Consider the following 27,901-nt stretch of genomic DNA (forward strand, 5'->3'; position numbering starts at 1 on the left):
AAACTAGCTAAACTCAACGAAGCCTACATGAATTTGCATAGGGTCAGACACAGTCTGATACCGAAGCCAGAAGAAATAGAGAATGTGAGAATGTTAAAAGTCACTGAAGACCTGATAGAAGAGCTCTTCAGAGAAGAAATGAACAGGGAGAAAGAAGAATGGACAGAGAAGTACAGACTTCAGAGACAGCAGCAACAGCAGCAACAACAACAACAACAGCAGCAGCAGCAGCAGCAACCTGAACCTGACAGAGGCTTTGTCGATTGCCGTATCGACACCAAAGAGTTCTTCTTTTCTTTCCGAAGAAGCAGACCTATCGCCAGAAAGTCTATCCTCAGAGGACATCGCATTCTTAGAAACTAAAAAAGAATGCCATAGCAAACAAAAAAAAACAGCCCTTTTCAGGGCTACCCCAATACTCTAGAAAAGAAATAACGATCGATTTGCCAGTGTGTGTAGGTAGAGTAGTGTGAAAATAAACACTAACTCTTTTTTAAAAAATGTGAGGGTATGTGTTTGTGTGTTAGTAAGTGCTTAAGTAAGTTGGTATGAATAGTAGATTAAAATCATGTTTTTTTGGTGTTTGAGGTGTATATTTGGAGTTAGAATGGATTGCTTTGTGTATGTGGATAGTCTAATGAAGTGATTTATAAAAAATTTTAAAATAGTGATGGGTAGCATAAAAAAGTGAGTGAGTGTTTCTTTTAGGTCCGCGCGTTGTTGTTTTTGGTCATGATGTAGGTAACATCAATTTTATGGTTTTTTAGGGGGATGTTTTCCTTCACGTCCGCGCTTTCACTATAAATTGAAACTCGCTGGGCAGTCTAGCTACCCTTGTTGATTGATCAACACCAAAAATGAACACGAGACTGTCTAAACTGTTGGAACTTCATGTGCATCTGGAATATGCCAGGCGCCTGTTGAATGAACTGGCCGCGGAAGCCATTGTGGAGGAGGGAAGGATAAGAGAGGAGGAGGAAAGAAGAAAAAAAGAAGAGGAGGAGAGAAGATATAAAGAAGAAGAAGAAGAGGAAAGAAGATACAAAGAGGAGGAGAGAAGAAACAAAGAAGAGGAGGAGGAGAAGGAAAAGAAGAGAAGAAGAATAAATTTCAGAATCCCAGAGAGCGAAAATTGGGATTCTGAAGCGACATATCCTGCCTCTGCTCTCTCCCCCAAAAAAGTAAAAAGTAACTGGGGGATAAGATGTGTATGTGGCGCCAGGCCTGGAAGGTGCCACCATTAACCAGGTGTCCATGAAGTTCCAAAAAAACAGCCCTTTTCAGGGCTACCCAATACTCTAGAAAAGAAATAACCATCAATTTGCCAATGTGTAGGTAGAGTAGTGTGAATATAAACACTAACTCTTTTTTAAGATAGTGTGAGGGTATGTGTTTGTGTGTTTGTGTTTGTACCCGCTCACGTACGATTGTGTGGATAGTAGATTATGGATTTGTTTATTGTTTCTTAGCGTATGTGTTTGTGTGTTTGTGTTTGTGTGTTTGTGTTTGTACCCGCTCACGTACGATTGTGTGGATAGTAGATTATGGATTTGTTTATTGTTTCTTAGCATATGTGGAGAGTATAGTTTGGGTTTTATTATATGAAATGAAAAAGTAGGGGGATGTTTTCCTTCACGTCCGCGCTTTTCGTATAAGAACCCACAGTATTCGTCGTTCAAACCATTCTACAAAGAATAATCTAGACAAGATGACGCAAGTGACTGATTTATTTAATCAATTGAGGCATATCTATTTCTGGATAATAGATGCAGAATATGCTATAGAAAGGATACAAAAGGAATGGGAGTATGAAGATAAAGAACACTTGGTAACCAGTCAAGTCGAACGTATAAAGGCCGCCAGACATATAATAGAAGGAATGATAGAAGATGAAGTCAACAAATCAAGAGGATTTATTGACCCACCTTATGTAAGAGTGGGGAGTTTGAAGGAAGCACTGGATTATGTCATCCAAGTCCGGTGCTTCCTAGAACATATAGTGTATTGGACGGAGTTGTCATATATGAAGAGGGGACTGAACAGGTTGAAAAAAGGAGAAGAAATAATGAAACAAGTGATGACCCAAGAAGTAGAAAACATAAAGGAAAGGTGGACTAAAGAAAGAAAGGAAGAACAGAATAAGAAGAAGAAATTAGAATTCGACCAACTGAATAACAACTGGATGAAAATACAGGCCAAGTTCCGAGCCATGGGTCACCCGGACTGGATACCAGAAACAGAAAAGAAAAAGAAGAAAGGAATGATGGACAAAATAAGAGGATGGTGGAAAAAGTTAAGAAGTTAAAAGAAGAAGAAGAAAAAACCCAAAGGCCCTTTTCAGGGCCAACCATATTTCTTGAAAAGAGATAGCCTTTCCATTGCCTACCCCTTTTCTAAATTTAAATTTAAATTTAAATTTAAAAAAAACTTTTTAAAAAAAAAAAAAAATCCCATATTCAATTCCCCTTGTCCCTAGACAAACCCAAACTCTATTCCCATGTTAATTTCCCTTGTCCCTAGACAGACCCAAACTCTATGTTAAATTCCCATTGTCCCTAAAGTGACCCACGATTTTTCTCCATGTTAAATTTCCATTGTCCCTAAAGTGTCCCAGGGGTCTTTTTAATGCTAAGTCCCATTGTCCCTAATGTATCCCACTTAACTACTGAGATGGGTCGGTACAAATTATGTTGCTGGGATCTTTACCTAGCTTGGGGATTTGAATTACTATGGCCTGTTTCCATTTGGTGGGTAGTTGGCCTTTATCCCATATCCTATTAAAAAGTTTGATTATGGCTATTGTTATATTGATAGGTAGTATTTTTTATATAGATAATGTAACCTAACTGATCCTTACTAGGGGATGTTTCGTATTTGGATCGTAGGGCTATCTCCCATTCATGTACTGTGATGTCGCTATTTAGGTGAGATTCTTTTGTTCCTTGGTCTTGAAACATTTGAGGTTGGGTTTCCTCCATTAGTTTTTTGTGTTCTTGGAAGTTTCTGGTGTGATTATTGTTGCTACTCATGTTCGAAAAATGCTTCGCTAGGAGGTCTGCCTTATCTTTATTTGTTATGGCATTTTTAATTTTTGGAGCTGAGGTAGTAGCTTTCCCTATTATGGCTTTTATCTTGTCCCATATTTGTTCTGAGTTTGATTTTAGACTCAGTTTAGAGCAAAAGGTTTGCGATAAATTAATTTTAGCAGTTTTTATAGTTTGTTTTAGTGCTTTTTCTTTATCTTTATATTGCTGGAAGTAGATAGAAGTTTTGGTGCGTTTATATTTATTTAAGGCCCTTTTTTTGTCTTTATGTGCAATAGTGCACTCTTTAGTCCACCACGGTGCAGGGTTTTTATTTTGGATATTAGTTGTCTTTGGGATGCATCAGTTAGCTGCCTCTATAATTGTGTCTGTTATGTTATCATACTACATGTCAATATTTGGGCTTTCTAAGCTATCTGGATTTACTATAGCTGGTAATAATTGGAATTGGTCCCAGTCTGCCTGTTGGTACCTCCATTTAGGTGGGGTTTCGTTTGGAATGTGTTGAGTTTTTATTTGAATATTGATTGTGATGGGGAAATGGTCACTTCCTAACGTATCTTCTTGATCCACCCACCAATTTGTGATTTGAGCCAGTTTTGTGGTAGTGATGGTTAGGTCTATGGCTGAGAGAGTGCCATCCTTTGGGTTTAATCTAGTGTTCGGCCCATCATTTAAGATGACCAGATTGTTCTTAGTTATCCATTTTTCAACCATTTTCCCTCTTTGATCTTTCTTTTTACCTACCCATAATTCACTGTGTGCGTTGAAGTCGCCACAGATAATTAGATTGTTGTTGTTGTTATTAGTGATTACCCTTAGTGAGATTAGGTTGGTAGGGCAGAAGGTACCCCCTGAGTCATATGCATTTATTATTTGAATGTTTGTGATTCCTATATTTATCATTACTGACATTATTTCGATGCTATTATTGATGTTTAGGTTAGGGGGTACTAACATTATTTCATAGAAGATTAGTGTATCTATCAAACAAATTGCTAGTCCACCACCTTTCTGCCCCTTGGGTCTGTTTTTAAAGATTCCGTAGGTATAGCCTTGTAGTTTGGGAATGTGTTCTTGTGTTATGAGGGTTTCCTCAAGGCAGATTATGTCTGGTTTTATGGCCGTATTATTCAATTTGTTCTGCAGTTCTGATAGGTTTTTAAAGATTCCTCTGTAGTTCCATTGCCATATGGTGATTTTGTTATTTTTGGTACTATCTATTTTTGACGTTGTCTTTATCTGTTAGTCTTGTGGTCCAATAAGCTAGTATGGTGAAAATGGTTTTGAGGGCTCTCATTATGCAATTGAGATCTTGTAGTAGGGTTTCTGTTGTTAGGTTCATTACTTCCTGTATTAATTCTGTGTTGGGGTGTAATGTTTGGGGTGACAGTTTTGTTTGCATCTGGAGTGTTTTCAGGGTGGTCTTGGTTTGTTACAATGTGGGTTGTAGTTGTTGGTTCTTTTCTTTCCTGATTCGAGGGTATGTTTTGTGGTGCAATGTTTTCCCTTATGATTCTGTGTGGGGAGTTTTGGTGCTCATTGATTGTTTCAGAGGTAGATTTTGGTGTGTTGGGGTTGTTTTTACAGCTGATAATGTTTTTGGCAGAATGGTAGGTGAGGTGTTTTTCGTTCATTAAGTCCACTATTTGTTTCTCTTTTATTGCAAATCTGCATTCTGTCGATCTAGGATAATGGTTTTCTTTACAGTTAGCACAGTTTTGTTTAGTTGTGTGGCAATCTCCTTTGTGTGGACCTCCGCAGTACTTACATCTTGGTTTGAATCTACATCTGAGGACATGGTGTCCCCACTGCAGGCATTTGGTGCAAAATCTTGGCCTATTTATATAGTGTTCCAGCTTATGGAGCAGCAGAGAGGGTGAACAGACCATAAAATTCCGACAAAACAAATAAAACAAACAAATAAAATCATCTCGTAGAAAGGTCAAGATTTTACAAATGAACTTTTCCTTGAGATGTTTTATTTCTGTAATGAGCGATTGTACTAATAAAACCTCAGTTCGAAATAGTAGCTGAAAAAATAAAGTACTCTACGTGTTTATTTATTCTTGTTTATTTTTTTGACGACCAACGTTGGTAGGTACCCTCTCTGCTGCTATTAATTTACCACCATACCAAGTTTGATGAATATTTTTCAACGCGTTCTCGCTGTCGTTTTTCCTCATCTGTTTCATCTTCATCTGAATCTTCGGAATTTGTTCTATGTTTCAAGTAATATTCAAGTTCTGATGGTGGTTTTTCTATTTTTGGATTTATGTTCTTTCTTTTTCTGTAATAGTTCATCAAACTTCTGTATCGATCTCCACCGCAATTTTTGCAAATCTGATATAATCCTCTAACGCCGTTGTTACATCCAACACAACTTCGTGGACCAGCATGAAGGTTTTTCTTTATAAGATAATTATGTTTCTTGCAATATTCTCCACGGCATTTTTTATTACAATTGTTAGTGGTTCCTTGATGTAACCACGCACAGTTGTTCATTATTTTTTTAATTAAATTTAATTTTATCATCACCCCTCTCTGCTGCTCCCCTGTTACCCAAATATTTTATCAAGACCCACACAATATCTTGTTCTTGGATCATGTAAATTTATTGTTATAAATCCATGTGGAGTAGCTTGCGCTTGTGAGAAGAAATTTTTGAATTTAATTATATCCATGTCACCACCACACCAAGTTTGATGAATATTTCGCAACGTGTGTGTGTCTACGCCATTAAACACAACTAAAATGTTGCAGTTGTCTCTGATCACCTTCGGAATTTGTGTATATCGTTGAGTAACATAGATCACGTCTGTATTTTTATGTCTACCTCGGGAAAATATTCTGGCTGGATTTGATTGTTTATCTAGCATCACATCGTCGTATACAACTAAATTATTAATAAATCCGTCTATGGAATCTACGGATGGTGCTTCATCAATATCGGTTATAAACTCTATAACATCATTATCTTCATCCAGTAATCGTGCGTTTTCATTGAAATCTTTAAGTACATCATAACATCGTTGATCATCAACGGATGGTGCTACTAAATATAATTTATCCCATTTCAACCATCTCATTATCAGATTAAGTAATAATTGCGTCTTACCCGATCCAGATGGTCCTATGATAATCATTCTGATGGAATTTGGTAGCGCAGGATGGTGTTTAACTGGCTCTCGTTGCCGAGTTGCTGAGAAATCAATTATATCCATATATATTATAACATGAATTTATATTGTTTACGCTGTAAAGTTAAAACTCCAACTACTGATTTAGCTACGGTTATAACAAAAAACAAAAAAATAGAGTACGGTGGAAAATGTTCTATATGCGGTAGAAAGAAATTTTCGTTTTTACCTAATAAGCGCGGTGGTGATATTGCTAATTTGATGTCAAAGTTTCCAGGTGCTCCATGGGCTAAATACAGTGGAGAAAAACATCTACCAGGATATAATTATTGCGGTCCTGGTACTCGACTCGATATCAGGCTCGATAATCAGGATCAACCAAAACCAGGCGAGGAACCAATAAACGCTATTGATCGAGCTTGTCATGCTCATGACATAGCTTATAAAAGTCAAAATCTACAACATAGGCATATTACAGATGTGAAATTAATTCATGCATTAAATTCTATAAAAAATAAAAATATTAGAGAATCATTAGCTAATTGGTTAGTAAGATCCTCGATGAAAGGTAAATTAGCGCTAGGGGCTGGTAATATATAATGGAATTAATTTATTATTCACCAAGAGGATACTGGAGAGGCAAAGCAGCAATTGGTAAACTTGCTGATGCAGCAGCGGTTAAACATTCTACTGCTAAAGCGTGGTTATCCAAACAAGCAATATGGCAAATTTATCTACCACGTCCTAAACAAATTCAGTACGCGTATTTCGATGTCAGTGTTCCTAATGAAGTTCATCAAGCTGATATTCTGTTTTTACCGCATGATACTGTACGTGGAAAAACGTACAAGTACGCATTAACCGTAGTTGATGTTGCAAGTAGATATAAAGAAGCAGAGCCGCTATCAGCGAAAACATCATCTGAAGTAGCCGATGCGTTTGAACGAATTTATCAACGAGGTGGTCTGCGATGGCCACAGCTACTACAGGTTGATCCTGGTAAGGAATTTCTTGGTCCAGTATCATCGCTGATGAAACGACATAATACCAAAATACGACGAGGTCATACTGCAATTCATCGTGATCAAGCAATTATTGAGCGATTTAATCGAACACTTGCTGAGCGGTTATTTGGATATCAATACGCGAGGGAATTTATTCAGGATAAAAGATCTCGCGAATGGGTGGCAAGATTACCAAACGTGATAGCTGCATTAAATAATGAGATCACACGAACAACCAACATGAAACCCATTAATGCAATTACAAAAAAAAATATACCAACACAACGAAAAGATGTTGGAAAACAAAAAATATTAGGTGATGTTACAGTTAGATATTTATATGAGCCTGGTGAACTTGAAGGTGGTAAAGCGAGAGCGACTGATCCTATTTGGAGTGTTACCACACACAAAATATCTACCGTGACAAGCTCCACTGGGAGAAACGCAGGCGTTTCCAGACCTGCAATCTACAGATTAGATTCGGCCGCTCCTCAACGTGGATTTACACGTGAACAACTACAAATAATTCCCGCGGATACACAACTACCACCGCGATCACTTCAGTGATTTCGATCACTTAACTAGCACTAGCGCCAAGGGTGCCTGCACTCAAGGCGCTAGCGCCTCTACGTCGATTACACTCAAGACAGGTTAACATGGTATTTTCTCGTGTATGACCGCGACTATTATCTTTCCTATCTACGGTAAATTGTCTTGAATCATTACTCGAATATCGCCATAACATTATACAATTACAACTGGTGCAATGATTATTCTGCTGCTGTTTTAACTCAATAATAAATTCAACATCAAGATCAAAGTCGTGTTTATTTTTTTTATCAGATTGTTTGTATCCGATTAATTTTTTTCTTATTATATCATCATCGATGATGTTAAATTTATCAACGATTTCAGGAATTATGATTCTACGTAATTGAGATATATTTCTGACCCTCGATACCGCTAAATAAACTAAATTTGACCACTCGATGCGATCGTCTACAATCCAGACTCGTGTATCAGAAATAGTTAATCCCTGAGATGAGTGGATTGTCATAGCGTATCCCAACACCCATGGAGATTTGTCAGCGTGTATTGCATCTTCGACCACACTGATATCAACGGCGACAATATCATTTAATACGAGATTCTGTTTCCTTGACTCTGTCAAGGGTCCTGGAATATCAACATTAATATTCTGTTTTCGTGTATCTGATGGTCTATAACACAACGGTACGGGTAATTCTGAATATTTTTCTTTATGCAGCTGAAATAACTGTTGTTGTAAAGCGTCTCTGATTATTTTTCTACTTGCTACGATCAAATCGGTGGGTCTCCATAAATTCAAAAAATCACTCATTGATGTCTCTGAGATCACTCCACGTATTATTTCACACTGAATTTTGTTTGATTGTAATCTGATTAATTTTTTAAACTCCCTCAAATTTGCATCAAGAGCTCTATGATCATCATCTATTTCTTCGTAATAATCAACGAAATTTTTTAACCAATCATGTGGAGATGGTCCAACAAAAGGCGGCGGTTGACCATGATCGCCACACATTATTATAGCGGTATTTTTCGTCAACAACCAATCAAGAAACGTTTTTAATGTATCCAATGACACCGTGCATATCTCATCCCAAATAATTATTTTAGGTATATATTTTTCTCCCATCCGTTCAGGAGTCCATGTATCTCCGCGCCACCGAAAGAAACTATGATACGTGCACGATTGTACTTGCCGCTGTTTCATCTCACGTGCAAGTCTGTGTGTGGGTGTCAGCACGATCATATCTGAATTTCTAAAAACATTAATCGTTCGAGTTGTTTTGCCGCATCCACCAGGTCCATTGAGATATACTGTCTTATATCTGGTTATTGGATCACTCAACGATGGTGCTTTCGACATTTCTGATATTTTATTACCCTTACGATAAAAATCTCTCATTGGAACATCTGCTGATTCTGTATAATTGTGTAATAGTTCCTTTTTTATTCTCCACGAACCCCATCGTTCATCATTACTTGTAAATTTCATAACAGGTTCTAAATATTTACTTGAAATATAAAACGAATCGGTTGCGACTCTGACTGCGGTCTCAGGAAATCTATTAATCATCGATAATAAATTTATAGAAACATAAGCCAACATGGAAGATCTTAGATGAGTATATTGCGGGGAGACGTCATTTATGTAACTAACGATCGTACCTAATTGTGTTCCGTCGGATAAATAAACACTTTCTCGATTTACAAATATATTTTTTGCCGTTGTGTCAGCGATTATAAAATCGTACTCGGCATCATCTAAAATTAATCGTGCGTGATGTCTTTTATAATCATATGCACCACCTTGAGTAAATTTACCTATAATTTTTCTACCGAGATCTTTTGCGGTTTTGAGTTTATTAGGAATATCATCTTCGGAAACATCAGAATATTTTTCCTTAAACTCGCTGATAACTTCAGAATCTGACATGGGCAACCAAACTTTGGTCTGTGCATGATATGATATAATTGCCTCACTGACCACCAACGATGTCAGTATCATACAATCTAGCATATATCGCAACAAAACTATAGGTGCCCAACGTTTTTCACAAAAATGTCTACCAAACCAAACATAACAAATCTTGTGAAGATTTTCGTTAAACTCGAATGATTCAATACAGGCGAATCCAGTCAGATCAAAATCAGGTAATGGTCCATTAATTGCCACTCGCGTCATCTCGTTTGTAGGGTGACCAAATCTTTCAAAGTACACAGAACAATCTCCGTATCCCAGAAAACTTCCCGGATAACATGCAACCATATCAACCGAAATAACATCATTGTAATTGTATTTGGTATTCCATAATCCGCCATGTCCGTATTCGACGCAACTTGCGCGTACGTCCTCGAGTAAATCAAATCGTGTTGGTTTCCATGAATTTCGTTCTCTGGCGAAATGAGCCGCAACAGATGGAACGGTAAAACAATTAGTTAGTAATTTGTCAGTATTTTCCGCGTGCTTGCACTGTAAAAACTTCGCGAGATTTTTCATCTCGTCATGGAGGGATTCTGTTCGATATATTTCACCGTTTGGTTTGACAAACTGATCAAATTCACCTTCTTCATTACTTTTAAATAACCATACCGATACAGGATCGGTTTTACTTATTTCGTTGATAAAATCAAACATGCCTCCATCAGAATTATCTGCCCCAGAATTATCTGGGGAGTAAAATCTAACAGTTCGATCACGTGGAAATATTGTTACTGCATTAGTCCATGCGTGCGCGTTATGATCGATAATTATTATTGGAGCTCCCTTCAATTTATATTTCGATTGGTACAGTACTTCTCCCGTTATTGTCGATACGGTTATTGGAAATTTTAATATTTTTCCTAACTCAGTAACATCTTTTATTGTAGCACCGGTATCCTTAACCGAATCAGCCCACGAGTTTATTTTTTCACGCCTTAAATCAATTAATCCATTTCCACGCATCGCGTTTGTGAAGTGTTCTATTACTCGTTCGGCTACACAATTTAACCTTGAAAATTTCATCGGCGCTAGTTTATCAACGTTGGGTTTTTTATTTATCTCATAGATTCCATAAATAACCGCTGTTACAGGATACGCTCGCTCATAATACGATTTGTCAATACCCGTCAGTAGACCCGGTCTGGAATTTTTACTTAATATGACAGTTTTATTATTGCCAAGGACAGGATCATATTTGTCACGGATAATCCAACTACCTGTTTCTGTTAATACAATAAATTTTACTCTGAAGAAATATTTTTGATTGCCCTCGTATTCAGCGATGTAGTTAATGATAGTTGCCGCTCGCTTGTCGTTCATTGTGGCGTCCGTGACTTTGTCGACACTGACTTTGTCAGCTTTCTTGACTCCGTCAAGGCGTATGATCTTGAACGTTGACCATGTATGAGATGCACCATCCGTGTAAAATTCTTTCTTGGCGTCGTGAATTTTCGAGATCAAACTTTTATTTTTTGGATCAACCAAATCTCGCACTGGCAAGTCAGAAGATAATCTGTCAAGGTTGAATTTATATTTAACAGGCCTAGTTTGGGATAATCTCTCAAACTCGTTCATATAATTAAAACAAATATTTAAATAAAGAAAATTATATATATATATATATAATGTCTCAATGCAGATGGTTGATGATCGGCTCAGTAAATCGATGCAACAAATCCTGCAGAAAGGAATTTTGTTGGATGCACTTACAAAACATACGACGAGGAAGTCTAGGACCAATACCGTGTCTGCGGTGTGGTATTGGAGTGCGAGGAAAAACAGAATTATGTGGAAAGTGCGGCGGAAAACGGTTCAGAGAACTTAAAAGATATTATGACAAAAAAAATAATAGCGGTGAAAACGCTATAAAATCCGTGGAGGATTATATATCAAGATTTCAGACAAACAATGATTTAAACGAATAATATTATTATAATGGAGCAAAATAAATTTGTCCCACATCCTGTCATAACAAACTATGAATCAAATATTAATGGTATCATCAGACACTGCAAGTTGAAGAGACAAGTTGGTTGTATTAATAATCATGGTTATCTAAGGTTTACTGCTGGGGAGAGAAAACATTATCTATGTCATAGATTTACGTATGAATGTCATAATGGGATGATCAATGACGGTCTTGTTATTGATCATATTGACGGGGATACTCAAAATAACTCCCTACACAACCTTCGTGTTGTCACTCGAAGCGTGAACTCTGCATGTGGTAATACAGGAAGATGTAAGACAATTGGAAAGAGGGCGGTAATTTCCACAAACATAGAAACTGGCGAAAAAGTTATATTTCGTTCAATATCTTCTGCTGCGAAATATTTTGATATTCACCCACAATCAGTACAAAGAGTGGCAGAAAATATATATAAAACCACTTTCTCGAAAAATATAAACAGAAAATTACCTTTCAGTATCAATAACTATCATCACCACATTGAATTAATTTTTTTAATTTATGTCACAGTAGGTCCTCCATACACTACTGAATTTTTGATTATATAAAAGGGAGATTACTTTGTAATATATAGTTTTCTTCGTAGATTTTTGATTTTTTATGATCGTAATTAGTCAGTTTAACTAATTACATCGTAATTAATTACTCGTAGAAGTATTATTTATGGTTTTTAAATATTTCCCATCATACAACATTACGAGAAATCATGATAATGTTATTGATCCGCAAGGAAGCTGTGTAGGTACAGAACAGAAACCGTTGTCATGGTAATCGATCTGCAGGTGTGTTCATGCCACTGTTATTATTGATTCGCAGTCTGCTTAGGAAAAACGCTGTTTTATATTCAGAAACTGTTATTATTCAGAAACCGCTGTTTTATATTCAGAAACTGTTATTATTCAGAAACTGTTATTATTCAGAAACCGCTGTTTTAGTGTAAATATTGGTTCCTTAGCTATATAGCTTAACTATATATTAACTTCCGAAACATATGTTCGTAACAAGGTTTGATAGCTCAATCAGTATGGTATTGGACTGTGACGCTCGCGGTCCAGGATCGAACCCCCATGGCTGACAATTTGTCGGTGGTGTGCGCATAATTGCGATTTTTATAATAGTGGGGGAACCGCAAAACCCCCCCCGCTCAGCAAAATTCAACCACAATATTGACTTGTGGTTGATACATATTTTCGTATCACCCACTGGATTAATTATTGTGGGTGGGATTTTTGCTCAGCGTACATGTTTGTACTGTCCTTAGTTAAGTTATATGTTTGTGCCGTCCAATGCATAATCTGAGCTCGCTAATACACTCGATAGGGGCTCTTCATTCATAATCTGAGCTCGCTAATACACTCGATAGGGGCTCTTCATTCATTGTATACAACCATTTCATTGTATATATCCATTTCATTGTATATATCCATTTCATTGTATATATGTTATGTGTATATCCTCTAAACTTGGTAGATTGCGGTGGCAAGCTACGAGTTTAATGAGGATTGTGCTGTCCTTAGTTATATGTTATGTGTATATCCTCTAAACTTGGTAGATTGCGGTGGCAAGCTACGAGTTTAATGAGGATTGTGCTGTCCTTGTGCCGTCCTTAGTTAGTTATATGTTATGTGTATATCCTCTAAACTTGGTAGATTGCGGTGGCAAGCTACGAGTTTAATGAGGATTGTGCCGTCCTCCCTCTTGGGCCTTCTAGACCGTTGTTTGGCGGGTTAGGGGCTCTCGTAGAGGTAATATTTGCCTAATGAACTTGGTAGATTGCGGTGGCAAGCTACGAGTTCTTGGTTGTGCTGTCCCTGAAACATCCCGACGAACTCGCTAAACACTCGATAGGGGTTCTAGGGATATTTTTTTTTTATTTTAAAGATTTATATATTATATAATGAACCATGAAAATATCAATGATGTAATTGTTGCTATTAAAAAATTGAAAAAAGATGGAATTAATATATCTGATGAACTTAATCCTGAAAAAATAGTTTCTGACTTTGAGATTTTACAAGAACGTAAAACCCAGGGGACACACACACTATCATCTGAATACAGGCTCATGAAGCGGATTCAGGCGGCAATGTTTCAGTCGCTAGCTACCGTAGAAGATGATCATGTGAAGGAGTTCGTTCCTCTCTCTGCCGCCGTAGAAAGAATTAAATCGTTATTATCCCACGAGTATGAGGCAAAGAAAACGATTAGTACTCGCATAAGACTATTAAGAAAAATTATGTCAGAGAGTAACTTCGTTACTGGTGAAACGATCCAGAGTAACTTCGTTACTGGTGATAATGAAAATGAAAGTTTTGGTAACTGGGGTCCATGTCAACGCTGACCACGTGTAGTGTAAAATGATCAAATTTTCAGAAAAAAAAATAAATAAAAATCAGGGAAAAATAATATTTTTTCACAACTACGCGATTTTGACTACCAACTACCCCGTCAGAAATAAGAAAAAATTGATATTTATTTTACAAAATACAAGAAAAATGCACGAATTACTTGATCCTGACGGGGTAGTTGGTAGTCAAAATCAAGAAAATTCTAACTTTGTCAAATTGTTCCTAATAAATTTTATTTATTATAAATTAATTTTATTTATTAATAATATTATTTTTACTGAAGATTTATTTTTTTTTACTAAAATCAAGAGAAATGCACGAATTACTTGATTCTGACGGGGTAGTTGGTAGTCAAAATCAAAGAAAAATGTACGAATTACTTGATTTCTGACGGGGTAGTTGGTAGTCAAAATCAGGAAAATTGAGCAATTTCGTTGTATTTTAGTAAAAAAAATAAAAATCTCAGTAAAAATAATATTATTAATAAATAAAATTAATTTACAATAAATAAAATTTCTTATTTCTGACGGGGTAGTTGGTAGTCAAAATCAAGTAATTCGTACATTTTTATGTTTCTGAGGGGGTAGTTGGTAGTCAAAATCAAGTAATTCGTGCATTTTTATGTTTCTGACGGGGTAGTTGGTAGTCAAAATCAAGTAATTCGTACAATTTCAGTAAAAAAATAATAAAAATCAGGAAAATTAATAAATCTTATTTTTTTTGTGATAGAAATTTTAATTTTTACTTTCATCGACCAGCTTTTTTAGTTGCCTAGGCCGATTAATTTGTACCAAACACAAATTTGTGCCAGTAATAATAAAATATTTATTTATTTTTTTTTTTTAAGTTGATCGAATTTGAGTCTGATCTCTGTTACAAATGTTCTTCTAACTGTTAAGAAATCCTCGTGTGTAAAAACCCTCCATTACATAAAGATCTACGATAAAGTCTTACGACTTTACATACAGATTTATCACAAGTTCTTCTCCACGTATGTCAATTAAGCGATTAAGGTGGTCTGTGAGTTTAAAATTGATTCGTGTTAACATATTATTGTGACACCGCAGATACACAGGATTAGTTGGTTCTTGCACGATTAAACTTCCAGGGGGAACTTGTGGTGTGAACGTGTACAGGATGTATCCTTGTTGAGCCTGATTTGATCTTCCGAGATCTATTTGATAGCTGCCATCGATTACGTCACAAACCAGATTGACCGCGACCGTCGGTGTTATATTAACGATTCCCGGAGATATGTGTCTTCCGCCGCCATGTGGATCATTATCATATCTAAGAACAACTGCTGGTGGAATTAATTTTCTCCATGCATCGAGTATTTTAGGAAAAAACTCATCAATGACATCACTGACAGATTTTCTTAACTCGGTTACACTATACCCGGGAAATTTAAAATTTGGTACATCGGCTTCTGTTAATTTATATTTTTCTAACCATTTACCTCCAAAAAATTTTTCAGATGGTTCTAAACTAAGCATCGCTTGAACTATTCGGTCATTAATATATTCCATATCTGATATAAGCTGATTTAATATTTCCACACGCGTGATGATTTTTTCACGCGATGACGCTGATATGTCAAAAATATGTTCGTTAAAATATTGATTTAGTTGATCTAGTTGTTTTTTACATTCTTGATTGATTTCCTGAAAATATTCAATAATATCACTCCAATAAATAGCAAAACTACTTGCTCTTTCCCCGGAATTTTTAAAAGCCCATAACTCATCAAAATCGTGAATTAAAACCTTGCTGAGCATTGATTTATTTTTAAAAATACGTAGTTTTTCCCCGTATGATGGATTAATTTCATGATATGATTGCCTATCCATGACATAATCAGACTTTTTCGGTTCTGGTGGTATCGGTGTTATCGGTGGTGATATTTCAGGCCAACCTAGTACGGATCTTATCGTGGATTGATAAATATCAACGGCATAATCAGGCGAGTTTATTTCAGTCGTCGAGGACAGGGTGGGTTCATGAACATTAATTGATATTTTTGCTTCTTTTCCCGTTATTGATTTTATTCTACGCGCAAATTCCTCACTGATCTCTTCAATCTCGTAACTGCCAGTTGGTATTCCAACAACAACCCAGTCAGGTGTTCCATCGGGTTTGTTGTTGTTTGCAAATACGAGCGAATTATTTGCTGGTGTACCATTAAATGATTTTGATCTGATATTTGGCCAGCTGTAATATACTCGTAATTGTGCTAGTGCTATTTCTTTTACTGGAATTGCAGTAGGAAAATTAACACTAAATTCAGGATTAATTGAACTTACCGAGATCATCATTATCTTTGGCGGAGTTGTGTTGGTCACGATCTGCTGGAGTAATTCTGTCATTATTGATACTTGTATCTTTAATACCTTCGTCGTATATTTTGGTTATCATTGAAAATTCGAAATCAGATATAATTCCATCACTGAGACTCGCTGATAACAACGAGGATAATTTCGAGTATGCTACCGTCGCTGTATGTAATTTTATTTTGTAATCGGATAATTTTTCGTTCATGCAAGTACATATTTTTTTTGTGATGATATTAAGCACACCTGCAATAGTTGTTGCTGCTGAAATACAAATAGTCACAGCTACTGGTGCCATCGTTGTCAACGCTGATAATATTACACCGGTTCCAGCAACAACAGCGGATACTGAATAAACAATCACATCAACGATAACCAATCGTCGTCGATATTTTTTTACTTTTACTGTATATTGATCGACTTGATCTTTTAGCGCCGCCTGCCATTCACGCGCTTGATTGTATCTGTATTGTGCACCGTCCATATATATTTTTATGCAGTAACCAATTGAGGTGTTTCAGCTACAAATTCCAAACACCACCAGAAGGATGTTGCGGTTAATTTCTTATCAGCTGCTTCCAGAATAAATATTTCTTCGGTTCCGTTATTTAATACAACAGATACAACCCCGGAAAACCTGTCGGTGGAATGACGCCATGGAAACGTTGTAAATATTTCAAATTTTGCAGCACTAAACACAGACAGCCTGTACACGCCAGTGACTGTTGCGGTATATTTGATAGTATTATTTTGCTGCGACCATGTTGCAAATCCCGATGATACCGTGCATATGATGTTTGTGATATGCCCGGGAGTTATTCCAGCTGGAATTTTAATCAAATTGGTTTTATTGATAATCTCAGGAATTCCCGCTACGATGTCTTGCTGTGTTTGTTTGATCGTGTCTAGGTCAGTTTTGATATCAGAAAGTTTCATGTTGATGACTGGAGGAGTGCCAAAGAACTTATCAATGGAATCATCGGTTTTTTGAAAATTTCTTCGAAGCCTCAAAAAACCGGTTACGTGAACATCATATTCGGCCCGTAACGTGGATAATTTACCGTCTACGGTGCCATAGTTGACGTCGACGTATTTTTTTGTTGCTGCGTCTTCGTCAGATGTTGGATCTCTTAAAACTACTATTTTGTTCCCGTTCATGCTAAGTTCACCCATCATTGTGTCACCGGTGTTTCTCACGCGATTAGCAACACTTTTTGCAATTTCATCTCTGATGGTTTTAAGTGACATACTTGAATCTCTGATTCTACCACCGTCAGTAAACACGGGAATATTATCCGTAACTGCACCGAGTACTCGTCGAACTATATCATTCCATTTGATATTGCTGGTTTTTAGTTTACCATATCGATCTTGAAAAATAACAACTTCATCTGGGTCAACTCCAGCCAGGTTCATAATATCAGCGAGGTCATCCTTAGTCACATACTTCGACAGATCAACGTCGCCGGGCTTTTTCTTAACGTGTGAAGAAGATCTTCCGTAAATATCAACCATTATATAAAAATCTAAGATTTGTTTAAAACGCCTTACGCGCAACAAATCGGTTGCTTGTATAATCGTGCACGACTTTATGTGGCGGCCTGGATGATTTTGATATAGCGTCGAGTACATTAATTACTTCACGGCCGCATATTGGCGGATCTGTCATTGTTTGTGTGGGTAGCGTTGAATACCAAACTTTGGAACCAGAGGTTCCTGCGTGAAGTGGTGCGACATACTTGATAAATTCAACAGGTGGAGCTAACCCGTACGAATCAAAATAAACAATTCCACGTGGATCAACCGCGTATGATACCCAATGAGTACCAGGTCCAGAACGTTCATCGAGATTAATAATACCTGTTTCTAGTTTGTTTGGTTGTTTTGGTAATTGATCTCGCATGAAAACACCTCTAAAGGCAGATATTTTTAATTTTTTAGCGGCATTAAGTAAATCAAAATTTGATGCTGGAACGTCTAACGAAATGATCCTGGAAGCCTTAGGCCTCTCCCCCAACGAGATCCTGGCAATCTTAAGCCGCGTCCCTTTTTTTTTGTATCCTTGCCCTGTTGCTTTCTTTAGTGCCATTCCAGCAGCTGTTCCAACAGCACCTAACGCGGCTGCTTTTGCTAAGGCTGGAGCAGCTGCAGCTATTAATGCCGGAATGGCCGCGAGTAGTGGAAATATACCACCGGTTTTAAACATGTCTTTGATGGCGCTCGGGGAGAGATGGAATTGAACTCCAGTTTTTGATTCCAGAGCTTTATTGAAATGTTCAATCTGATTATTTGTCAATGATAATTTGTTTGGACCACCACTAATCTGATCTCGTTTTAGTGATATTTTAGTTCCGCATTTGTTGGCGGTTTTTGATTGAAGCTTTTTTACCTGACCGGGAGTCAGAGTAACATTAACATGACTGTACGACATTTTTTATATAAATAATATTTTTTCTGAATAATTAAAGATTTTCCACTGGTGCATCAACGACCCTCATTCGACCACTACCACCTTCAAGTAACATGGCTTTGTCACTAAGTATGACCGCGATCGCTCTGTAGAAGGCACCACCAGGTGGTGGGTTAGTAACATGAGCTCGAAAGTGTATATCAACAACAGATTGTTTGGATAAATCAAGATGTTCTAGCGAAAAATAATAAATCGGATATAGACCTGTAAAATCTAATTGTGATATTTGCAAACCGGTATCTATATTTTGATCACGTCCCATGAATGACATTAAACGATGATATGCGCACGCTACATGATTTTGTGCATAATTTAGTTGTATATTTTCTGTTGGTTCTTGATGTCCATTTATCCGTAAGGAAACTTCATTAACTCCAAGGTTATCAAATATCATATGTGAAAGTTCTTGATCATTTATCCGGTCAATATTTTGCAGTGCAATAAAAATATGTCGTGGTGCAGAAACACCCTGTTGTGATGCTATATGCCATGTAAATAAACCATTAATATTGCTTTGAACAGCATCTGTGGTTACTGTTAACCATGATAGCAATGATTTACCGCCTTGATCCATAAAAGATAGTAATTTTTGTTCCTCAGTAATAGATGGAGTTATTACTGGCATCCACAATGAAAGTTTTGATATATTTACTTTACCAGCAGCAACACCAGCACCTCGCCAGATTGCATCATTATCATCACCTTTTCTTACGAGCACAATTGTGTGTTTAGCTCCAAAGATGACTTTTCTAACATTTCTGCAAAATCCAAAGATGTGAGATAATGGAATTGCACACGAAAAATTTCTATCATCTCCCGACAACGCCGCTCGGCGTGTTGCAAATCCCAAGTTGTAAGTCGCATTAACACTTTTTATAATATCAAAAGCAGCAGCTGGTCTGGCTGCGTGTTCAAAGTCAACTGGCTGTGGATCAACTGCAGTATCTCGGTCTGCTTGTATTTTGGTATACTGAACATGATCAGCGTTGTTGGTAATATCTTTGGCAAACATCATTGTTGGACCGGCTGATCTTGTAAAGTCGTCAGAATATCTCGCTAGACCAATTATTGTTGTAGCAACGTCGACATCATTCTGAATTGATTCAATATTTTTTCCATCAATCATGTATGTGGCGCCACTAAATAATGCCATGATCCCGTTGTTGACAAAACCAACACGCAAATTAGCAGCATATGCCGTATTAGCTACAACATCCGTTACAAGTTTACCTTCTACTTCAATAAACGCCTCAGCGGGCAAGAAATATCTACTTGTATCATGAACCTGTAATTCGATTCTCCCTCGCTGATTTGGTAGTCTTGCGTCATAGGAATAAAATTGATAATCACGTATAGATTCATACTTAAGGACAGGTGCCTCCATATCAAATACTGGGTCTGATTCGCGCCTGAACATTTTTATTATAATTATCATTTTTCCAAATGATGATCATCGTCGACGAAGACCACTTCCTGCTATTAAATTTGCTGTTATATTTTTTTCCGCCTCTTCAGATATCGCCGCTAGTTTTTGATTTGCAGCTTGATTTATTATTTTACTTACGTCTGCGGGCATCACCTCAGTACTTGCCAGTTTCACCGGTGGTTGTTGTTTTCGTCGCAATAATCGTGCTAGTCTTTCTTTGATCGCCGAGAACGCCTTACCAGCAACATTGACAATTGCACCAGGAGCTTTATCACGAACAATATCAATAGCTTTCATCGATAATTGTTTTGCTACAGGTGCTACTTTTGGAGCTATCCTTGTAAATAATCCCTGAATAACATCACCAAGTCCATTTCCGTAAATAACACTATAGATTGGTAATCGTGAGTTTACCGCTCTGACCTGTGCGGGTTTACGATGATTATCATGCACAATCATCTTATTTTATTTACCATTTATCTAATCGCGGTGACTAATCATCAACGAGCTCATCAATAAGTTCTCGGTAAACGCCAATATCCATGATACCACCTTGAAATAGTCGCCGACAAATATCAGCTGCTTCATTGGTTATTTCTGGTGAATTATTTCCAGCTCGTTTTCCTCCTATGAGAACTTCTAACCGTGACACGTCATTGATGATATTATCAGGACATAAACCAGATCCTGTTTTAGGTTCATCTTGAGGTGTTTTAAATACTGGTGGTTGCATTACCGGAGTAAGTACTTCAGTGGTGACCGGGGGTGAGTCACCTTCTCGAAATCCATGTGGTGAATCTATCGGTGCAAATGTTATATCCGGTGCAGAAATTTTACGTAAAGGTGAAGGAAGTTTCCGCTGGGGTGATTTAAGTGACTCTTTAGCCCTTTTAATTTCCGACTTCAACCTTTGCTGCGGCGAAGAAGATTGCTGTTGTTCTATTTGTTGCAGAGGTGGAGGAAGCTGATACTGGGAGGACTCTCCTTGTCCTAGTTGTTCCCGTCTCCCTCTAAGTCTATTTACTTCTTCATTAAATCTTTTAAATTCTTGACCTCTAGCTTGTTTTTTATTGTAATATACGCGATATATCCATTTAATGAAATCATCATCATTTGTTTTTCCATAAAAGGGTTTTAAAAAATTAGATTTATCAGATATATTATCTAATATCATCTTAGGTAATTTCTCTCTTTCAGTTTTTCTAATTTCCTCAACAACTCCTTCGTTAAATCTTGCAATTAATTTTAAGCTTTCTCCTGCTGATTTGGATTTAGATGCAAGTTTTTTTCTCACATCGGCGACTTCAGTACGAAGTTCTCCAATACCTTCAAGTATTTCCTCACCAACAGGTGGAGGTTGAGCTGCAGCTATGTCAGTTGGAAGGTCTCATAAAATCTTCTTTGCCTGTTTAGTTCTTCTTGCTATTTTTTCTGATACCGGAGGAAGATCTTCTTTGATGACAGTTGTAACTTTCTCAGTAGCTGCAGTGATGGGTTTAAATAGTTTTTTAGTTTCTTCTCCATACTCAACTTGTGCTTCTTGCTGCGCTTGCAGATTTTTTCTAAATGAGTCTTTGACAGGAAGAAATTTTTTAATTGCTTCTAATCGTTCTCGAGCTGTTCTTGTAGTATGAGATTCTGGATGTATCATTTTATTATAACATAATAATTTAATTAATATCAGCAGAAGAGGAGCAGCAGAGAGGGTACCTACCAACGTTGGTCGTCAAAAAAATAAACAAGAATAAATAAACACGTAGAGTACTTTATTTTTTCAGCTACTATTTCGAACTGAGGTTTTATTAGTACAATCGGTCATTACAGAAATAAAACATCTCAAGGAAAAGTTCATTTGTAAAATCTTGACCTTTCTACAAGATGATTTTATTTGTTTGTTTTATTTGTTTTGTCAGAATTTTATGGTCTGTTCACCCTCTCTGCTGCTTATGGTACACTCCTGACTGCCCTAGTTTTATTATTGAGGGTATGTCTCTGATACCTTAAAGGATCGTAGATTTTATCTTGGGGGTAAGGGATGTACCTCCCTCCACCTCTTATTCTTCTAAGGTATTATGATTGGTAGACCAAGAAGTTGTTCTCCACCTTTGTTTTTTGTTTGACTGGCAGCCAGTCAAACAAACAAAAAAAAAGGTGGAGAACAACTTGTTGGTCTATTATGATTTGGTAATGTATTCGAAGAAGAAACAGATTTTTTCCTAGTAAAATGTTTCTTTGAAAATACTTACCCAATCATAATACACATACACCCTCCCAGTCTCCCTGCAGTTACATCCATAGCGAGCGTACCTTCCACTCCAGTAAAAACTGAGATATCCTTACACGTTGCCGCCAAGTCTTACATGTATATGTAAGGGAAGATCAATCTGCCTGACTACCAATAAGTTGGCAGATAATTTTTAGCTATTTTTAGCTAAAAGTGGTTTTTGGGAGGACTGGATTTGCAAGGTAGTGGTAGTTCTCCTAATTATTGTGCAAGTATTTCTGAAGAAAAACATTTTACTGGGAAAAAATTGGTTTCTTGACACTATAAGCATATATGGCACGTTTGATCTAAGTCAGATCAGAAATATGGCTTACAGGCTGGTAACAGGGTCAGTCAATTAGATGCAAGATTGTCTCATTAATATGCAAGATCCTGATGATATAAGACCATATTTCAAGTCTGATTTAAATGTTGAGTCAGAGTTTCTTAAAAATCATATACCTAAGGCTGAGCTGATGTATTCACCTAAAAGTAGTGATATAAATTTTTGTACACCCGAAGACATAATAAAACTGTATAGTAGTTAATATTCGTTGTAAAAATGCAAAAATGGTGAATTGTTTTATACTGGATTGAAACATATCAGAATAATTTGCATCTTCAACAGGTTATCCCTCTGCAAACCTTTGCTAAAATATGAAGATGTATAGAAATTTTTTTTAAAAAAACTTTCTTACCATGTTGTAAGCTGGTGCATCTCTTAATAATGAAAGGTCATGAAAATGGACCTTTCAACATATATGAAACCTTATAATTTGAAAAGAGACTAGTATCAGACTGTATTATGTCTTGCTAGGATGGGCAAAAAAACACCATTAAGAGTTTGTGATAACGATTTTCAATGTTGTATCTCCACAAAAGTCGATAAATGCAACTAACTTAAGTTTTAATATTCATCTCTATCTAATGATTGTACCCTGGTAATCTAGAGTTTCTTTCACACCTACATAGACAGAAAACCATGTTATTTTAATTCTGTCCACAGGCAAGACAATAATTAACTTAACTTTCTTTTTGTATAACTGATCTTACCACACACCTTTTTCATTAAGTACTTGTGATTTGTAGCACCAAGTCTCCCACCACCACCAAAACAAGAAAACAACAATTTCTTACCAGGCAAACTTGGATCAATCATTGAAGTTTCTTAATAATCAGATTTGAAATCGATGACAACATTCTATTGCCATGCCAAGCTAGGATCAATCCCAAAATGTCTTCTCAGGCAAACTTGTGAATGATCCCAAAATATCTTGGAATGCAGACTTTCCATCAATCTATAAAATCTCTTTCCAGTAAAGTTGGGTTGAATTCTAAAAATATTTTACCTGGAAAAATTGGGATTGATCCCAAAAACTATCTACCAGGAAGACTTGGGATCGATCCCCGAAATATCTTTCCAGAAAAATATGGATCAATTCGATTTTTGTACCATGCTTAATAGAAAATCTTTGGATCCATCCCATGAATGTCTTACCAATCTTGGGATCAATCCCCAAAATATTTTACTTGGAAAACTTGGGATCAGTCCCCCCAGAAAATAGAAAAGCATTGGATAAATCCCAAATACCACTTTATAAAGGTCAGAGTTGGGATTGTTCCCAAATATTTGTACACTTGATAGAACTGCATCTGCCAATTTGTTGTTTATTATTGGGACCAATACCAAAACATAAGTGCAAAAAGCCAATTTTGTTAACAAAAGCTTCTAAAAAATATGGTTAAATTTGATTAAATACACAAATATATTTGTGGATAATAACTGATCAAAAGAGGAATTGCATATTTTTTTCCTCAATTGAAAAATTGTTATATATGTATATATATATATATATATATATATATATATATATATATATATATATATATATATATATAGAGAGAGAGAGAGAGAGAGAGAGAGAGAATATATGTATAGTATGTACGCCGTATCAATGATATACCATGAGATGTGTAAATTTTTTATTAAAAGGAAATTAGGGTTGCCAAAAAATGTATACGAGTGGTATATACTATACATATATTTCATTTATATCACAAATACATGTACACATATTTGCCCTTTGAACAACTTAAGACTGACTACAGGCAACAATATATTGACCGAGTGAATGAACTCACATGCCTGCCAAGTGTCTGCTACAAAATGTAGTTCTCTGTGTTTTATGGCTATTCACAATCATCTTTGCATATTGATAAGTTGATTTCAGTTTTTGAATTTATGTTTTAATTCACATTGATTAAATCAATATAAGACACACTTATGATTTAAACATGAAAGATGGTTTTAATGAAGAAAGTAAAGCACAATAAACACGTGTTTAGCTTCTTTGAAGTTCTTGAATGCTGAACATTCAGCCATTCACATATGGGCACATGGATATTAGTGTGGAATAGAAACTAAGCGAAATGACAAACCAACAAGAGGTAAATGAAATATATTAATATATTTACAGTTGATCTAAGTCATTATTCTGTTTTAATTAACATTACTCCCAACCATAAAATTCTCTCTCTCTCTCTCTCTCTCTCTCTCTCTCTCTCCATTTGGTTGGTATTTTTATCACTGCACTGAGAAGGCAAACAACAATAACTCTCTCTCTCCATTTGGTTTATTTGAATGTTTTTATCACTTTATGCATTAGTAAGGCCCATAAACAATTCTCTCTCTCTCTCTCTCTCTCTCTCTCTCTCTCTCAGTAGGTCCAGAGACATCCTCATATGACACAAGCAAAAATCCTGTGTTCATCTTTTCATGGATTTTTGCCCATATCTTGCTATGATGGTCCAGAGAGGGGGGTGTCAGCCTTTAAACATTTTCATATTTAATTAATAATAGTATTGGTATATCAAATTGCTTTATACCAACACTTTAAAGCACACGTTTTTAATGTGTGTGTATATATACATGTATATAGATAAAATTCATATCAGTACCATGTTGACTACAGTACCAATTAAAGTTCAATGAGGGTAAGTCACATTTTTAAAATGACAATCTTGTTTAATAAGCAGATTCAGTATAAATCAGTCAGGATAGGTTCATAGGTCACTTTCTGTACAGAATAATTACATTTATCCAACTAAAAAAATTTGAGCCCTTTATACACAGATCACTAAATGAGAAGGAAGATGACCTTGCTTATCCCTGCTACTTTCTTTTCTTTCCAGATGTGAATAAAGAAGAACAGGTGATTTTAACAACAATTGATCATGACAATGACCGTGACTCCTTTACTTTCAACAGACAAATTCGGAGAAGTCAGTTAAAAAATTATCCTGTGATATACGTGAGGGAAGATGACATGTTCGAATGGGATGTCTACATTGAGTAAGGCCCACTTTTAGTACACGTTGATATGCATGACTGAGTACATTGTCTGTGTCCAAACAACTGTATATACTGAGTCTGACTTTTAAATAAAGTCCAAACTGGAGATAATAATAATCCTAATTTTGGTGTTGCATAATGTGTGAGCAAATTAGGTTCTCTGTTTGTTTGTTTTTTGCTGATAATGCACTGACTGATCAGTGTCTGTGCAACTGGCAGTTGGACTTGACTTATAAGTGAGTCTGTACATTACTCTTCAGAATTGTACTGTGTTTAGAGATCATAAATGATGTTTAAGCCAGAAAGGGAGAAAGTGTTTGAAGGAAATCAAGAAGGTAATGAACTGTATGGTACATTTATTCCAACACTCTCTAATAAACTGTATGGTTCATATATTCTTACACATTCTTTTACTTCATCAGATTAGTCAGAGAAATATTTTACAGACTGCTAATTCCTTGATGGACTTCTTGTCATCAAAACATCTTGGTAACATCAGATAAGACTGCATGATTAAAAACAAGACTGTAGGGGCCATTAAATTGTGAGCATACAGCAAGAACATGCATTTTCATAGTGTGTCTTGAAATTCAGTTTGATTTTATTAATATGTAATAATCTCTTGGATCTATCATCAATATTTAACATGAAAATAAAAATAGCATATTCTTTGAAAATTTGTGAGGAAAGAATTTCAGTGTACGAGTAATGAGATCTACAGGCAGGTGTGACATCAATAGTAAAACTGGCAGGTGATATGCCTGTTAATTATTTTCTATGCATTTCTTCATCTTGCCGTAAAATTATATTTGGTATTAATTAAAAGCTAAATAAATTTTCTACTGATTGCACTTGCTTTATATAATTTTATTTGTCATATCCAAGGTTTAACACAAGCGTAAAGTCTTTCAAATAACTTGAACTGCTTTTTCATCTCTCCTTTCAAATACATTCTATTTGTATGCATTTCTTCATCTTTCATTTAATTAAGTCATATTTTGTAACAATTAACAACCAATTTTAATTTTAAGGACCATATTCTAGGCTTAGGGACAGTATCCATGATTTAAAAATGTGTAAGAACATCACTTCTCTGTCGGTTCATAGTGAAATATCTTATGCTGGTGTGTGGAACAATCTTGATCAACTGGTTTTAAATTATTGTTGGAAGGAAATTTGGTGGTTGCCATGAAAAGTGTTTAAAGTTTTGGTTCCTACCTTAAAAAGTGCTTGAATTTGGATATGAGCCAGAAAGTACTGGAACATTGTTTGAAAATGCTATGTCTTTGAAAAGTGCACAAGTTTTTATTATATTTGATTGAGAAACATTCATTTAGTGATAGAAATATAAGGAAGGAAAATAAAAGATCTATAAGGAAAGCTAGAAATCTGATCATGCAGAAATTCAGTTTGCTTGTGTATTCTTTAAAACTTTGGTTTGGTCACTTTCTGGCTTCTTAGTACTCATCCTCATTTGGTATTGTAAGCATAACTTGATGTAGTTGAATGGATGTTGACTAATCGTCTGGCTGATAATATTTAGCCAGTAGCTACAAAAGCTCCTTTCTGGACATTGATGATACAGGCACACACTCATCAGGCAGCATACAATAATCCTCAAACTTGCCTTGAAGTGCTTCATGATCAAGGTGTGGAGCAACTCAAAAACGAAAGTGTCACTACTAGTAATAAAAAAAAGATATATGCAAAGTATTTTGAAAAATGAATTTTCAGGGTGTAATATTAACTTCTTTGGATTTATCATGGTCTCGTCATTACATATTTATATTTTTCCCTCATAAACCCTTACTCCAACAGTATAAGATCTCGACCCGATATCTGTTTTTTGGGCATCAGGGTCTTACTGCCCAATGATGGCGCAGTGTAGCGTGTTCTGACATTGATAAACTTCGGAATGATAAGTCAGATTTTCAAACTCCCTGAATTAACAAAATAAAATTTATATAAAAAAACACCAAAAAAAACATGCATTTTAATAAGAAAAGACCATACAAAACAGTTGTA

General features: G+C 36.1%; 1 protein-coding gene across 3 annotated transcripts in view; it reads left to right on the forward strand.

Annotated features, from left to right (window-relative positions):
• Nucleotides 1–27,901, forward strand: part of LOC149781021 (uncharacterized) — a 137,845-nt gene that overhangs the window by 43,296 nt on the left and 66,648 nt on the right. For all 3 annotated transcript variants that reach the window (XM_089938145.1, XM_089938144.1, XM_089938146.1), the window contains exon 2: nucleotides 25,717–25,876. In XM_089938145.1, coding sequence (XP_089794271.1) covers nucleotides 25,717–25,876 — 160 coding nt within the window. The remainder of the gene's footprint in view (nucleotides 1–25,716; nucleotides 25,877–27,901) is intronic.

Source organism: Sinohyriopsis cumingii, chromosome 16 (genome assembly GCF_028554795.1).
Source record: "Sinohyriopsis cumingii isolate HCF-2022 chromosome 16, ASM2855479v2, whole genome shotgun sequence".
NCBI lineage: Eukaryota > Metazoa > Mollusca > Bivalvia > Unionida > Unionidae > Sinohyriopsis > Sinohyriopsis cumingii.